The sequence below is a fragment of the Centropristis striata genome, chromosome 3 (assembly GCF_030273125.1).
Source record: "Centropristis striata isolate RG_2023a ecotype Rhode Island chromosome 3, C.striata_1.0, whole genome shotgun sequence".
NCBI classification, from domain to species: Eukaryota; Metazoa; Chordata; class Actinopteri; order Perciformes; family Serranidae; genus Centropristis; species Centropristis striata.
In genome coordinates this window covers 29,052,906-29,068,544 of record NC_081519.1, presented here as the reverse complement: position 1 = coordinate 29,068,544, position 15,639 = coordinate 29,052,906, and the positions used below count along the sequence as shown (strand labels likewise).

Sequence of the window (15,639 nt, the reverse complement as noted above, 5' to 3'; positions counted from 1 at the left end):
ATGCGGGCGTCTGTGCGCTGTAAGTGAACCGGCAAATACAGTTGATAGATAGTTGCGATAGCCAATCAGATCACGAGTTGTGTCAGTAAGGCCCTCTAGCTGGCCTCACGTTGAATGTGACATTTACGCGTCCTGTGATTGGATATGGATACTTACTAGTTTGAGCCACGGCAGTGCTATGCAGATCAACAGAGTCACACCCGGGACTGTTAACGGTATGTAAATAATCTGGCGCATTGGCGCAGCTGTGTGGTTGTACTCAAAGCAACAGGTCACAGAAAGTCGTGATACGTCACATTTTGACATGAAAACGTTTTTTCACAAAGAGACTTGTTTATTGTGTCGCTGTCGCCAAAGTATGGCCGTCTTGTTAGTGTCTTTCTGATATTAAACTGCGATTTTGCCATTTATTGTACAATCTTGTTAAAGCTTGCATATTCTTTGTGGACTCATTTAATAAAACTTTTTGGAAAGATAATTTTAAAGACCCTTTTATTTTTTAATTTTGACAGTAGCATATCAGATATGTTTTAATTGCTAATGCGGTATTGTTGATTTTTAAAAGGTGCCGGATAATAGCCCATTTTGTAAACAACTGAGGTGATGCAATGCCTAGTAGTGCTTAAGTGTGTTTCTAACTACTCTCCAGTCCTGGTGTTATAAATGCTGGCATAATGAAAGGTATTTATTGACTAAGTTGGACATCACTGAAGGCCTAAGTGTGAAATGCACCGCCCGCCACTGCGTTTTAGCATGCTGATGTTAGCATTTAGCCTCATAGAAACTGCTAACCAATGTTAAAATAGTTTTGGACTTTTCATTAGTTTTAATTTTGATTTCTTTGTCAATTTTTGTTTTCAAATTCAGTTAGTTTTGATGAGTTTTTAGAGTTTGTTTGCTAGTTTTAATTAGTTTTTATTTTTTTGGAACATGCTTAGTTTTTATTAGTTTTAGTGATTTTTCTGATGGGGTATTTTTTGGGTGCCAGATTCAATAAGGTCACAATAAATGTTGCCTTTATTTCATTTGTCTGATCCATCTCAGCCCCAATAAGTTTATAAAGTCATAAAACCAGATAGATTAAATAGATTTGATATCAACCAAAAAGGTTCACATATGAAAAAAGTTGACAAAGACGAAAACGAAGGACATTTTTACTATAATTTTAGTCTGTTTTAGTTACTTTTGCAACCACACGATACAGTTTCAGTTAGTTATCGTTTTTTATTTTTATTTTAAGCTCTCGGTTTTTTATTTAATTTCAGTTAAAAATGTTTTTTCAATTCTAGTTTTTGTTATTTCGTTAGCTTTTGTTAACTATAATAACCTTGCTGCTAACATGACTGTCCTTTGCTTCAGACTCTACTCAGCTGAACAGACAGTGTCTGTGTTAGTTACCTGGGCACGTGATTGATGAGAGCTTGAGGTCTGTATTGAGGAAAGAGGTAAGATCTAAACTCCTCATTACTACTAATACTAGGCCAAGACTCTTCTGTTGGAGTACCTGGAAAACATAGAAACAAAGAAATGTATGGTTGTCTGCTGACACATTTTATTCATTTTCATATATGACTTGATTTTAACCTGCTTTGTAGGATATTATCATAATGTGTTGCTATATCTTACCCAAAAGCCTAAAAATTAAGTGTAGCTCCTCCTTCACTGTGGCTCCAGGAAACATGGGACGGCCTGTTGCCATTTCATACAGGATACAGCCCACGCCCCTGGAAGAGGAGGGAGGAGAGGAAGATACAGGGAGGAGGAGCAAACAACAAGAGACCTCCATCATTATAAAACTGGAGATGTTCTACAAACACACACACTTCAAAAGAGGACTGATCATAAGTGCAAACATGTGTGGAGTGAGTGGGCATAGTGCAGCCTTTTGTTCTATCCAGGACAGTGTGTTGAAGAGGCACCCTGTGGTCTGATTAGAGGATCTGTAGCTAGGTGAGCTCATAAAAGCCTGTCGTGTTGCTTCAGTGCTTTAACAGAGCTGTGTGTGTTTTCTCACCATGGCAGGCTGCTAATGAGCAAAAATACATGAGGAAAGTGAACACAGATGAATTATGCTCCATTGTATGACTAGTGACTCATCGCTCTGCTAATAACCTGTGAGATTTTAATAGATATGCATGATTCATGGTAATCCTCATCAATCCTCAAGTTGTTATCTATTTAGTCTATTAATGAGTAGTCTATGAGTTGCTTTAAAGCCGTTGTTTACTTGTTTTCCCCAGTCCGATGAGATGATTAATACCTCCACTAGAGTCCTAAATGTCAAACTAATATGTTTGACTAACTAATATGTGCATCCAACCATCCATCCATCATCCATCCATCCATCCATCCAACCATCCATCCATCATCCATCCATCCAGCCATGCTCTTATCTGGGGCTGGGTCAGCAGGCCAAGCAAGGTATTACAGAAGTCCCTCTCTCTCTCTGTCAGATATGTCCAGATATGGTCTGCTCCCCGTATCGGAAACAAGATGGCGACACAAGATGGCGACACAAGATGGCGACGAGTGTAATGCTGAGCTCGATGCTTCCAACGGGCCACAAACCAATGGGTGACGTCACAGTGACTACGTCTATTATTTATATACAGTCTATGAAAGCACCTCAACTGGCCGATTTCGATGCAAAGGAGCAGCAGCTTTACTCTGAGCTCCCTCTGGACATCCAAACTCCTCACCCTATTCATAAGACTGAGCCCAGCCACTCTATAGAGGGAACTCATTACTGCCACATGTAATAGTCTTCTACTTCCTTCCATCCATCCATCCATCCAACCATCCAACCATCCATCCATCCATACACTACACTACTGATGATCAAATATCCATAATGTACTACTCACCAAGGTTATAATAGTTTTGGTTTTTTCATCAGTTTTAGTTTTAATTCCGTTGTTCAGTTTTTTGGGTGCGAGATTCCATATAGTCACAATACATGTTGCCTTTATTTCCTTTGTCTTATCCATTTCAGTTTATTAAGTTTATTAAGTCAGAAAAACAAATAGATTAAATAGATTTTATATCAACCAAAAAGGTTTACGTATGAAAAAAGTTGACAAAGACTTGAAGAAAACTAAGCACATTTTCACTATAATTTTAGTTACATTTAGTTAGTTTTGTCACCACACAATACAGTTCCAGTTAGTTATCATTTCTTTTTAAACTCTCGTTTTAATTTTGGTTATTTCATTAACTATAATAACCTTGGTACTCACCACATGTCGATGGGTGTGGAGTATTCTGTAGAGCCCAGCAACACATCAGGGGGTCGATACCATAGAGTTACCACCTCATTGGAGTAGGTCTTAGTGGGGACAGACTTGGCCCTCGCCAGACCTGTGCAACACGGTCAGGGTTTAAAAATGTGAGGCCTCAGTAACAACAGAATGGCTTTTATAGGCTTTTTTTTAGCAAGCCTGCTTTTTGTGCAAATATTCATTCTCATTCAGATTCCCTGTGTGTCTCAAGAGCTTCAATATGAAACAGTGTGATGCATTCTCTCTGATGCAGTCTCTTAAAGTGGGGTAAACTGCATCAGAGCATTGGACTCTCTTGAGTTGTAACATAATCCTCGCCCTAACGTGCACATACAGTTAATCAATAAAAATGTTGCAGTAGTCCCTCTATCAGCTACTGTGTTTAGTTAAAACTATTGAAGAACAGAGATACTGGTGGATTTGGCTACGTACTTCCTGCACAAAATTGAGAAAACTCAGAGATAGGGGCACAGTTGCTAGGATACAGCAAGTAAGGGTGCTAAAGTAATCGGGACAGAAGATCTCCAAGTGGCAGTTAAATATAATTGAAAAGCAATCGTGGCAGGATACATGCTATCTTATTCCACAGTGTTGGTGTCTTTACCACCACATTTGCATTTGCTGATGTTCATGTATCCTGCATGTGAATGTGCTCTTTCCTACCAAAGTCGGCCAGTTTGAGCTCGCCCTTGTCATTAATGAGCAGGTTCTGAGGCTTTAGGTCTCTGTGGAGGATTTTCCTCTTGTGACAGTAGGACAGACCACGCAGCAGCTGGAACATGAAGATCTGAGGAGGAATGAAAGTTTTCAAGATTAACAGCTCTACATGTATGATTAGGATATAACATAGATTTTTTTAAAATACTGTAGATCAGTGGTTCTCAGACTTTTTTCATTGATGTACTCCCTGTCAAATATTTTTTCAGCCAAGTACCCCATAACCAGGGCAAAGTCATTTTTGGTAAAAAAAAAATTTTAAAAAAAGACTTAAAAACAGAGCGCTGTGCCATCAGTGTCTGATTCATTAAACTTTGGAACTGATAAACACATACAAAAAAAAACTATTTCAAACATTTTAAATGTTAATAATCCATGACTAAATTTATTGTAAATATCACTAAAATGTAGTGATTCACACTAATGTAGTAAAAACAGTGAGCATATAACCATTTAAAACTATAACTGCTGCGCTTCAACCACGACTCCATCTTTGAGTTTTCAAGTGATTGACAGGTGATGCCAGGTGGCATATGACAGGTGTATGTGTACCACCATATGAGAACCACTGCTGTAGGTATGTGATTTTGCAATGAATCTCTAACCTATGACCTTCATCAAGAAATCAACAGAAGTCTCCTCCTTTTAATTCCATCCATCCCATGGAAGCCTGGAACTGAAATGCTAACTAACTCTTTGATTTGGAGAATGTGAATATTTTTTATTGTTTGAATCCCCCCCAAACTAAAGTGGACGCGCACTCTGATGACTCAGAGTGACTGGTGCATTCAGGTGCAAGATGACTCTGAATTGCACATTGAAGACTCAGGTAATCATAACTGACTTGGACTCTTCTTGGTGACTTGGACTCAAACTTGAACACTGGGGACTTGGACTCAGAGGGATATTTTCGTGTCGTAAGAGGAGGGAGTATATTTTGGCCTGTTACACTGGGCCTCTATGGCTACAATGCGAAACACCTTGAATATAATTCTGCTTGATTGTTTGCTTTTTAGTTTGACAAGAAGCAGCTGCAGACGCTGAAGTGGGAACTAGGAAATGCTTGGGGCTTACCTTGACATTATGCATGCTCATCAGATTGCCACAGTTGTCCAAGTACTGTTTCAGGTCACTGTCCTGGAAGACACAACAGTGTCCAGATTCAAATCTATATACAGCCCACGTGAAACGCTTGCATGTTGAGCTGCTGATTTACTCACAAGATACTCAAACACCAGAGTGAGACAGCGGTCGGTGTGGATGATGTCATGCAGCGTGACTATGTTGGCATGTTTCAGGTTCTTCAGTAGTGACACTGAGTGGACAGAGGAAGGACAGATGAGTTGGGCTGTTTATTCTCAGCACCCAAAATGTGACTCCAGCACAACAAAAGCAACAGTAGAAACTACCATCAAATAATGTACTAACAACCCAGAGCTGCAGTTTAAACTGCCCCTGTGTTTAAGTCTAAACTAATTTCTTACAGAAATCACATAAACACCACTAGAGGTCATTGTATCTACCTACTGTTTTAATTCCCTACCACATATGGATCCTATACAGTACTGCCCTACAGAGTCTAACTGCAGTAACTACACAAAGAGTTAAACTGAGAAAAACTGCTTTAAAGTTTTATAACGTGTTTTAACTGGCCAGCCAAATTGGATGTAGATAAGTGATATGAAACTTATTTCTACACGTACTGATGATGTCATTTTTATGCTCAAAAGTCATAATGATTTATCTGACCTTTGACCCCAAAAACATAGTTACTGCATTGCTTTAAAAGGTTCTAATAGTAATGCAAAAACAGAGTGCAGTAACTATAATGTTGTTGTCTTCTTTCAGCTTTTGTTTTCAGTGAATAACCATTTTCAAATTGATTTTGTTAGAAGTGTATTTAAAATTGTCTTAATATTATAAGTAATGTTATATTTTAGTCTTAATATCATTTTATCTCACTTTTTTACTTAATCACTATCTAGATAATAATTTCCCTATCAAATAAACTTATAATTTCTATTATTTTTATGTTTAAATTAGTATATATATCCAAAGCAGACTGTGGTAAGTGCAATAACTGCTTGGTTCTGAGTTGGATTTTGTGGTTTTTATAAAATCACAAGATAAAACAGACATCAAGGAGTTCATTTTTAGTTATAACTCAATTTTGACCAAAAATGTAGTTACTGCAGTTAGACTTTGTAGGGCAGAGTACACTCAATAGTGTACAGTTTTTGTAATTATATCATCATTAGTTACAATACTTAAACTTTAAAACTAATAGAAAATGATACAATGCTTCCACTACTGGATGTCAATCAAACTGCGACTTTAAATGCCAATACAACTCAATAGATACTGCAAAATGTCAATTCATTTTCATGTACTGACTGTTTTCAGTATACGTCATATTGCCAGTTTTCAAATGCAAACGAAGCACAAAGTATTAATTTAAGACTGGTTAAAGATAATAAAGGCCAGAATAAGGAAAATAATAAAGGAAAGATTTTACAACTCAGATTTATTAATTTCTAAAAAAAGTCAAATCTTTCACGTTACATTAAACATGATTAAATGGCAATACCATCATACAGAAAGTGTAAAAAAAAACGATATTGTTAACATACCGTTGAATGCCCAGAATGTGTACATTGTATATTAGTTGAATTGTGCAATAAAAGCTTGTGTATATATAAAAAAAGATCATTCTCACAGTACTGCACTTTCAAAATAAAAAAAGTAATTGTGCACAAAAATTAGAAATGTCATTGTTGTACAAAAATAGTTGTTATTGTGGGTAAGTCTCATTGTTTCAATCAATGTATTTGTATCTTCCAAATATACTTAAATTAGATTTTTAAATAACCTAAAATAAAGGGTTTCAATGCTTAAATATCATCTTTGGAGTTTTTTAATGTGGCCCTCTGATTAAACACTGGCCCCTGCTTGGCCCCCACAGTAAAACTGGTCTAGAACCGCCACTTTGTGTGTTGATGTGTGTTGATGTGTGTTTACCCTCTCTGATAGCAGTGCAAGGTGCTCCCTCCTCGTGCTCCAGCCGAATCTCCTTCAACGCCACTAGGTTCTCTGTTAGTTTGCTTCGCCCTTTGAACACTGTAGCATACGTCCCCTATGAACACACACACACACACAGGTGAAATTCTGATAATACCATTTAATATATAATATTTCTAAAAATATAATTTATTATTAAATCTTGTATGTAATCCACACAGCACAGTGCCTGAGGAGGTACAAGATGTTCACTGACTCAGGAGTGGCTAAATGGAACCTATGAGAAGGACACTTTCAGCTTTGAGCAAGAAGGGAAAGACAAGAAAGAAGAGGAAGAGGACAAGTACATAAGAAGCCGTGTTTCCATAAGTCAAATCTAATCTTGAAGCAAATATTTTGAAATGTTGCATTCACCCTTTTAGGCAAAACATGGGTCTAAAGTGACCCGACTGAGATTTTTTTTTTTTCAATATCTTTGCAATTTATTAATTTCATCATTCAGTATTGCAGGTTTTCCTCAATCATCTTGTTTTTGATCATCATATGGCCTATTTTTTTGTTTTCATTTCTTACTTTTTGAATAAAAACCCTTTTTGTATCACTACGCTTCTAATGCACAACATGGTTCAAAAATTTCATTGTGGGGTATTGTGTGTATAATTTTAAGAAAAAATTAATTTAATCATTTTGTAATAAGGCTGTAACATAACAGAATGTGGAAAAAGTGAAGTGATGTGAATACCTTCCAGATACACTGTCTTTGTGACAAAATTATACATAAACGTGTTAAATATATTAAATATATGAGTGTTTGGCCCCTCTTACTGCTAAAGTAACTATTTGAAACAAATTACTATTATTATAGTATTGGGTCATTGAATTTTAAATCAAATTTGGATGAATGAGTCATTTTTGACCCATGTGTGTAAAATTGATGTAATAATACAAAAACTATTTTTCTTCATAAAGTATGAAAGTAAAAATGGATATATTGATTGGTTGTAATAAAAAAAAAGATATTCAGAGAATACTTGGACTATTCAATCATAAAATAAATTGATTTAAAAAGATAGAGCAAAGAAACTCACAACCAGCATTAAATAACACGGGGAATGAATGCGGGTCATTTTTGACCCATGTTGTGCATTAGAAGGGGCGTCAATATGTTGTGCATCAAAGGGTTAAAGAAAATGCGAATTTCCATCAACATTGTTTCCATCAACTGGTTTTAGATCGAATAAACAAAGCTGCATTAATGTACTTTGGTCAGAAGATGGCAGTGTAATGTGGTGCTGTAGGATAATCAGTCAGTAAACAGTAGAAGAAGAAGAGATTGAGCAAGAAACAAAAAATAATAAAAAAGAGGTTGCTTATCGGACAACTTTGGCCACCCATGAGATAAAATAGGAATTAGATTCAATTGTGCAACTTATATTGTTCTTTCATGTCAGAGAGGAAACTGCTGATCAGTCATGAGTTAAGTATTCAATACGTCAGAACTTATTCGCAAAAAGTGTTTCCATCTCCATTAACAATTTTTTGAAAAAGACAAAAACCACCTCAAGCTAGCATAAAAACTTCAGTGCACATTTTAGAACATTTTATCCAATTTTGGTGTTTCAATCAAGCTATTCTAATGTGAATCTTTAAAATGCGCATCAAAGTTAATTGATGGAAACACGACTACTGTCTGTCAGCATGACAGCATGGATGGACTTACTAATTTTCAAAGTTTTAAACTTGAAGGTGTTTGCTGTAGTGCCACCAGGATAATAAGCCTACAAAGCCAGTTAATGAAGTTTAGCATAGGACTAGACATTTATGAAAAGGCAGATTTCCTAAGAGGGCAAAGAACAAGGAGACTAAAGAGAAAGAGACGAAGATAAAGAAGACAGAGATGAAGAAGGAGAAGAAGAAGAAGAAGAAGAAGAAGAAGGAGAAGAAGAAGAAGAATGGCAAAAACAGGAGGCCTTCACACCGCCTCCAGTGCTTGGTCCCCAATTAAATTAATCGGATTAGAATCTGTTTACTTTCTCGTCATCATCCATAGCACATAAACATAAACAACAGATAATTAATTCCAGCTGACTGAACCATCAATGCAGCTGCAAAACATTACATATCATAATGCAAGCTTATAACACAGGCTTTAATTTAATCCATTCATTTAATGCATATTTATTTCTCTGGTGTCTGATTATTTCTGATCAGATAATCTCCTCATTATCCTTCATATATCCCAGCTTTGAACGCCTTCAAATGCTTCCATCATTATTGAGTTGGTTTTAGGTGTTCTAATAAGTGTATATTGCAAGTTAAAGAGAGAGCAAAACTTTAAGGGTATTGAGAAAAGCAACAGGGTTACTTTTATAATGGCCACATGTGCAAATCACTGTCTTTCCCTGCATAGAAACCAAACCATGCTTTTGTGATAATTGGCTTGAAAAGCGGCTCTTTTCGATCCCTAACCACCTCAGTTAATCTGCTGCTAAGCCTTGTGACTGAGACTAATGCAGACAGCTTCTGTCACTAATCATTCCTTACTCCTTAAGGCAATAACTGTTCTCTGATAAATGGTGTGGGATTGGCCATGTCGTGCAATCTCTCCTCATCTGCAGCACAACCATGCTTTGTAATCCTGCAGAGTACAACATGTCCGAACACACAGTGAATGTAGTTCTTATTCTTGTTAAGCTGCACCAGCCGAGCCCAACTACTGCAAGAAAACGGACACATGGGTATACGAAGTTTGTGTTGTTTTGGCATATAAACAAACCTCTATGTGTGGTACTCATTTGACAGCCTCTTGTTTCCCCTGTGGGGCTTGACTCACAACAAGCCCGATCAGTTTAATGAAGACAACTTGTGGTCTGCATTATACACCAGAGAAATGCTTTATTTGTGTCTGGTAAAGTTCCCTCTAGCTTAAAGTCATCATCACCACTGACCATCTGTTAACTCTATGGAGTTTTGGGCTATTTTGTCCATTTTTGAATCCTTTTCATCCTGCCTACCACTTACATTTTTTTTAAATGCCAGTTGGTAAATTTTTATTCAGCACAACCTCACTTATATGACCTGATAATAATTGATTTTTTTATTCTGACTTACTGGATCAGCATTTTGAACCAAAAAGAAACAAAGAAAAACCAACATAAATGTGATCTTGTGATTGTGTGTGATCCTGTCATCCAACTCTGGTTTTTATTCTAGTGGGACTCTATTTTATTCGTGTCTTGTGTGCTTAACGCAACAATTTTGGTCATTTTGTGTGTTTTTTTGTCATTTTGTGTCTTTTGTTGTGTCCTTTTTCAGTTATTTTGTATCTTTATTTTTGGTAATTCTGTGTCTTTTTCTGTCTTTTTTAGTCCTTTGGTCAAACATAAAATGTGAGTTGAATCTCTTTTTTTTACTTTCAAAACACTATCATGCTCAATAAACAAATTTAAATGTTGCAAATGTGAACAAAGGTGTCAAATATAACATATAAAAGGGTTCCATCCAGTTCTATCATTTTATACTAAATATATTTGAGCTTGTCTCCAGTTTTACTTGGTATATCATCATCAAACTGAAACTGGCCTCATGGAGTTTACAGCCAGAACTTTAGAGGTAAATTTACAGTAGGGCTCCATGCTGCTTTGTTTTCTAGTCTGGATGTCATGAAGAAGTCATGCTTTGGTGTTTTTTGAGACTCCAGAGGGTTAAAAGAGGAATGTGTGGGGAATCGGCAAAAACGTACCTCACCCAGTTTGCCGAGCTTCACGTATGTCTCCAGTTTCCCAAAGCCTATGTCAGACTAGAGGCATAAAAAAAGGTAGATTAATCTTATTCACTGTTATGATTCTCTCCTCTAATTAAACCATGGAGCAGTCAAAATACAATAAATGATAATATGCAAACATTCTCCATGCTTTCTAAAGTCAATTAAGCACATATTCTCCTTCCCTCTGTCAGCCTGAAAGGAAACAAAGTGAAGGAAATATCAAAGAAAATAATGGCCTTATTATAATAATAATACAGAAGGACCCTAATAATAGTAACAGCAGGAAGGCAAGATAAACAGACTAGTAATTTGCAGAGAGGAAATATGCTCAGCCAGGACACTCACTAGTTTGACAGTGATCTATCAAATTGATTGTTATACAAACAAGAAGCCAATATGGTTGCGAAAATAAGATTTATGGTTAAAACATCACACCAGGTAATACATGGTGGAATATAACCACTGTTCTGATAACACTTTATAGGCCTAAGGTTGTTTGTATATAATAAAACATTATAGATAATGAAGTAACATGAAGCACTAACCAGGGAAGCACGTCGAGACATGCGGCTGAGAGGTTTGCAGAGCGGGGAGTTTTCACTCTCCAGCTGCAGTTTCTTGAGAAACTCTGGAGGCAGGCGGATGTCCATGGGCAGAGACATGCGCTTACTGACATCCTGCGGGATTGTGGGTGTAGAGGTTAGCCAACTTTTTACAATATCAATCTTTGGCACAGACATTAATATTATTCATTCATTAGCTGAACTGACAATCAGACCTCATGACATATGGCCACCAGTTATGTATCTTAAGCTAATTTGCTCACCTTCATTATCATGAACACACTGGACTCAAGACACATTTCATCTCTGTACACCACATTCTATTCAGGCATACTTTATGAAAGGTGTTTAAGCAGATTGTTCCCCCCTCAAAAACGTCAATATAAGGCGTTTGTACAGGCAGCAAAATACGACTCACATTTACGTTTTGACTGTCCTCCACCGCCATCTTGACGATGTAGTAAAAAAGCTTGATGACGTGAGTTTAAGTGGTGGATGTCACTCTGGAGGTTGATGGGTCAAACAAACGGTGGACTTTCACCGAGGAGAACAGGGTTTGTGTACCGTGTGAAAACAGAGGTAAAATACTTTTTACGTAACTTTTGTTGTTTTCGTAAGTTGTGTTGTTTTTGTAACTTGCGTTGTTTTTGCAACTTGCGTTGTTTTCGTATCTTTTGTTGTTTTCGTAACTTGCATTGTTTTCGTAACTTGCGTTGTTTTCACAACTTGTGTTGTTTTCGGAACTTTTGTTGGTTTCGTACCTTGCATTGTTTTCGTGTCTTGCGTTGTTTTCATAGCTTGCGTTGTTTTTGTAACTTGCGTTGTTTTCATATCTCGCGTTGTTTTCGTAACTTGTGTTGCTTTCGTAACTTGTGTTGTTTTCGCAACTCGCGTTATTTTCGTAACTCGCATTGTTTGCGTAACTTGCATTGTTTGCGTTACTTGCGTTGTTTTCATAGCTTGCATTGTTCTCGCAACTTGCGTTGTTTTCGCAACTTGCGTTATTTTCGTATCTTTTGTTGTTTTCGTAACTTGCATTGTTTTCGTATCTTTTGTTGTTTTCGTAACTTGCATTGTTTTCGTATCTTTTGTTGTTTTCGTAACTTGCATTGTTTTCGTATCTTGCGTTGTTTTCATAACTTGCGTTGTTTTCGCAACTTGCGTTGTTTTCGCAACTTGCGTTATTTTCGTAACTTGCATTGTTTGCGTAACTTGCATTGTTTTTGTAGCTTGCATTGTTTTTGTAACTTGCATTGTTTTCGTATCTTGCGTTGTTTTCGTAACTTGTGTTGTTTTCGTAACTTGTGTTGTTTTCGTAACTTGGTTTGTTTTCGCAACTTGCGTTATTTTCATAACTTGCATTGTTTGCGTAACTTGCATTGTTTGCGTAACTTGCGTTGTTTCGTAGCTTGCATTGTTTTCGTAGCTTGTGTTGTTTTCGTAACTTGTTTTTTCGTAACTTGCATTGTTTTTGTAACTTGCGTTGTTTTTGCAACTTGCGTTGTTTTCGTATCTTTCGTTGTTTTCGTAACTTCTGTTGTTTTCATAACTTGCATTGTTTTCATAACTTGCATTGTTTTCTTAACTTGCATTGTTTGCGTAACCTGCATTGTTTGCGTAACTTGCGTTGTTTTCACAACCTGTGTTGTTTTCGTAACTTTTGTTGTTTTTGTAACTTGCATTGTTTTCGTATCTTGCGTTGTTTTCGTAACTTGCATTGTTTTCACAACTTGTGTTGTTTTCAGAACTTTTGTTGTTTTCGTAACTTGCATTGTTTTCGTATCTTGCGTTGTTTTCGTAACTTGCGTTGTTTTCGTAACTTGCGTTGTTTTCGTAACTTGTGTTGTTTTCGTAACTTGTGTTGTTTTCGCAACTTGCGTTATTTTCGTAACTTGCATTGTTTGCGTAACTTGCATTGTTTGCGTAACTTGCGTTCTTTCGTAGCTTGCATTGTTTTCGTAGCTTGTGTTGTTTTCATTACTTGTTTTTTCGTAACTTGCATTGTTTTTGTAACTTGCGTTGTTTTTGCAACTTGCGTTGTTTTCGTATCTTTTGTTGTTTTTGTAACTTGTGTTGTTTTCATAACTTGCATTGTTTTCTTAACTTGCATTGTTTGCGTAACTTGCGTTGTTTTCACAACCTGTGTTGTTTTCGTAACTTTTGTTGGTTTCGTAACTTGCATTGTTTTCGTATGTTGTGTTGTTTTCATAGTTTGCTTTGTTTTTGTAACTTACATTGTTTTCGTATCTTGCGTTGTTTTCGGAACTTGCGTTGTTTTCGTAACTTGCGTTGTTTTCACAACTTGTGTTGTTTTCGGAACTTTTGTTGTTTTCGTAACTTGCATTGTTTTCGTATCTTGCGTTGTTTTTGTAACTTGTGTTGTTTTCGTAACTTGTGTTGTTTTCGTAACTTGTGTTGTTTTCGTAACTTGGTTTGTTTTCGCAACTTGCGTTATTTTCATAACTTGCATTGTTTGCGTAACTTGCATTGTTTGCGTAACTTGCGTTGTTTCGTAGCTTGCATTGTTTTCGTAGCTTGTGTTGTTTTCGTAACTTGTTTTTTCGTAACTTGCATTGTTTTTGTAACTTGCGTTGTTTTTGCAACTTGCGTTGTTTTCGTATCTTTCGTTGTTTTCGTAACTTCTGTTGTTTTCATAACTTGCATTGTTTTCATAACTTGCATTGTTTTCTTAACTTGCATTGTTTGCGTAACCTGCATTGTTTGCGTAACTTGCGTTGTTTTCACAACCTGTGTTGTTTTCGTAACTTTTGTTGTTTTTGTAACTTGCATTGTTTTCGTATCTTGCGTTGTTTTCGTAACTTGCATTGTTTTCACAACTTGTGTTGTTTTCAGAACTTTTGTTGTTTTCGTAACTTGCATTGTTTTCGTATCTTGCGTTGTTTTCGTAACTTGCGTTGTTTTCGTAACTTGCGTTGTTTTCGTAACTTGTGTTGTTTTCGTAACTTGTGTTGTTTTCGCAACTTGCGTTATTTTCGTAACTTGCATTGTTTGCGTAACTTGCATTGTTTGCGTAACTTGCGTTCTTTCGTAGCTTGCATTGTTTTCGTAGCTTGTGTTGTTTTCATAACTTGTTTTTTCGTAACTTGCATTGTTTTTGTAACTTGCGTTGTTTTTGCAACTTGCGTTGTTTTCGTATCTTTTGTTGTTTTTGTAACTTGTGTTGTTTTCATAACTTGCATTGTTTTCTTAACTTGCATTGTTTGCGTAACTTGCGTTGTTTTCACAACCTGTGTTGTTTTCGTAACTTTTGTTGGTTTCGTAACTTGCATTGTTTTCGTATGTTGTGTTGTTTTCATAGTTTGCTTTGTTTTTGTAACTTACATTGTTTTCGTATCTTGCGTTGTTTTCGGAACTTGCGTTGTTTTCGTAACTTGCGTTGTTTTCACAACTTGTGTTGTTTTCGGAACTTTTGTTGTTTTCGTAACTTGCATTGTTTTCGTATCTTGCGTTGTTTTTGTAACTTGTGTTGTTTTCGTAACTTGTGTTGTTTTCGTAACTTGTGTTGTTTTTGCAACTTGCGTTATTTTCGTAACTTGCATTGTTTGCGTAACTTGCATTGTTTGCGTAACTTGCGTTGTTTCGTAGCTTGCATTGTTTTCGTAGCTTGTGTTGTTTTCGTAACTTGTTTTTTCGTAACTTGCATTGTTTTTGTAACTTGCGTTGTTTTTGAAACTTGCGTTGTTTTCGTATCTTTCGTTGTTTTCGTAACTTGTGTTGTTTTCATAACTTGCATTGTTTTCTTAACTTGCATTGTTTGCGTAACTTGCGTTGTTTTCACAACCTGTGTTGTTTTCGTAACTTTTGTTGGTTTTGTAACTTGCATTGTTTTCGTATGTTGCGTTGTTTTCATAGCTTGCGTTGTTTTTGTAACTTGCATTGTTTTCGTATCTTGCGTTGTTTTCGCAACTTGCGTTGTTTTCGCAACTTGCGTTATTTTCGTAACTTGCATTGTTTGCGTAACTTGCATTGTTTTTGTAGCTTGCATTGTTTTCGTAACTTGTGTTGTTTTCGTAACTTGCATTGTTTGCGTAACTTGTGTTGTTTTCGTAACTTGCTTTGTTTCGTTACTTGCGTTGTTTTAGTGACTTGTGCTGTTTTTGCAACTTGTGTTGTTTTCGCTACTTGCGTTATTTTTAGAACTCGTGACAATGGCTTTAATAATGATTAATTAATTATTTTGGACTCTAAAGAAATCTAAGAATCTAGAAACAAAGATGAAAGTAAAGCAATGCAGGAAAGGGTGCTGTTGCATGTTTAAGTTGTAATTCTCACAGTC

The 15,639-nt window shown here is 36.4% G+C and overlaps 1 protein-coding gene across 2 annotated transcripts in view; it reads right to left on the bottom strand.

Moving 5' to 3' along the window:
* cdk18 (cyclin dependent kinase 18) overlaps window positions 1-15,639 on the bottom strand; it is an 84,118-nt gene that overhangs the window by 14,142 nt on the left and 54,337 nt on the right. For both annotated transcript variants that reach the window (XM_059328439.1, XM_059328440.1), the window contains 9 exons: window positions 11,325-11,456; window positions 10,756-10,812; window positions 7,014-7,128; window positions 5,216-5,310; window positions 5,070-5,132; window positions 3,942-4,065; window positions 3,237-3,357; window positions 1,627-1,724; window positions 1,399-1,504 (listed from right to left, as the gene is read on the bottom strand). In XM_059328439.1, coding sequence (XP_059184422.1) covers window positions 1,399-1,504; window positions 1,627-1,724; window positions 3,237-3,357; window positions 3,942-4,065; window positions 5,070-5,132; window positions 5,216-5,310; window positions 7,014-7,128; window positions 10,756-10,812; window positions 11,325-11,456 — 911 coding nt within the window. The remainder of the gene's footprint in view (window positions 1-1,398; window positions 1,505-1,626; window positions 1,725-3,236; window positions 3,358-3,941; window positions 4,066-5,069; window positions 5,133-5,215; window positions 5,311-7,013; window positions 7,129-10,755; window positions 10,813-11,324; window positions 11,457-15,639) is intronic.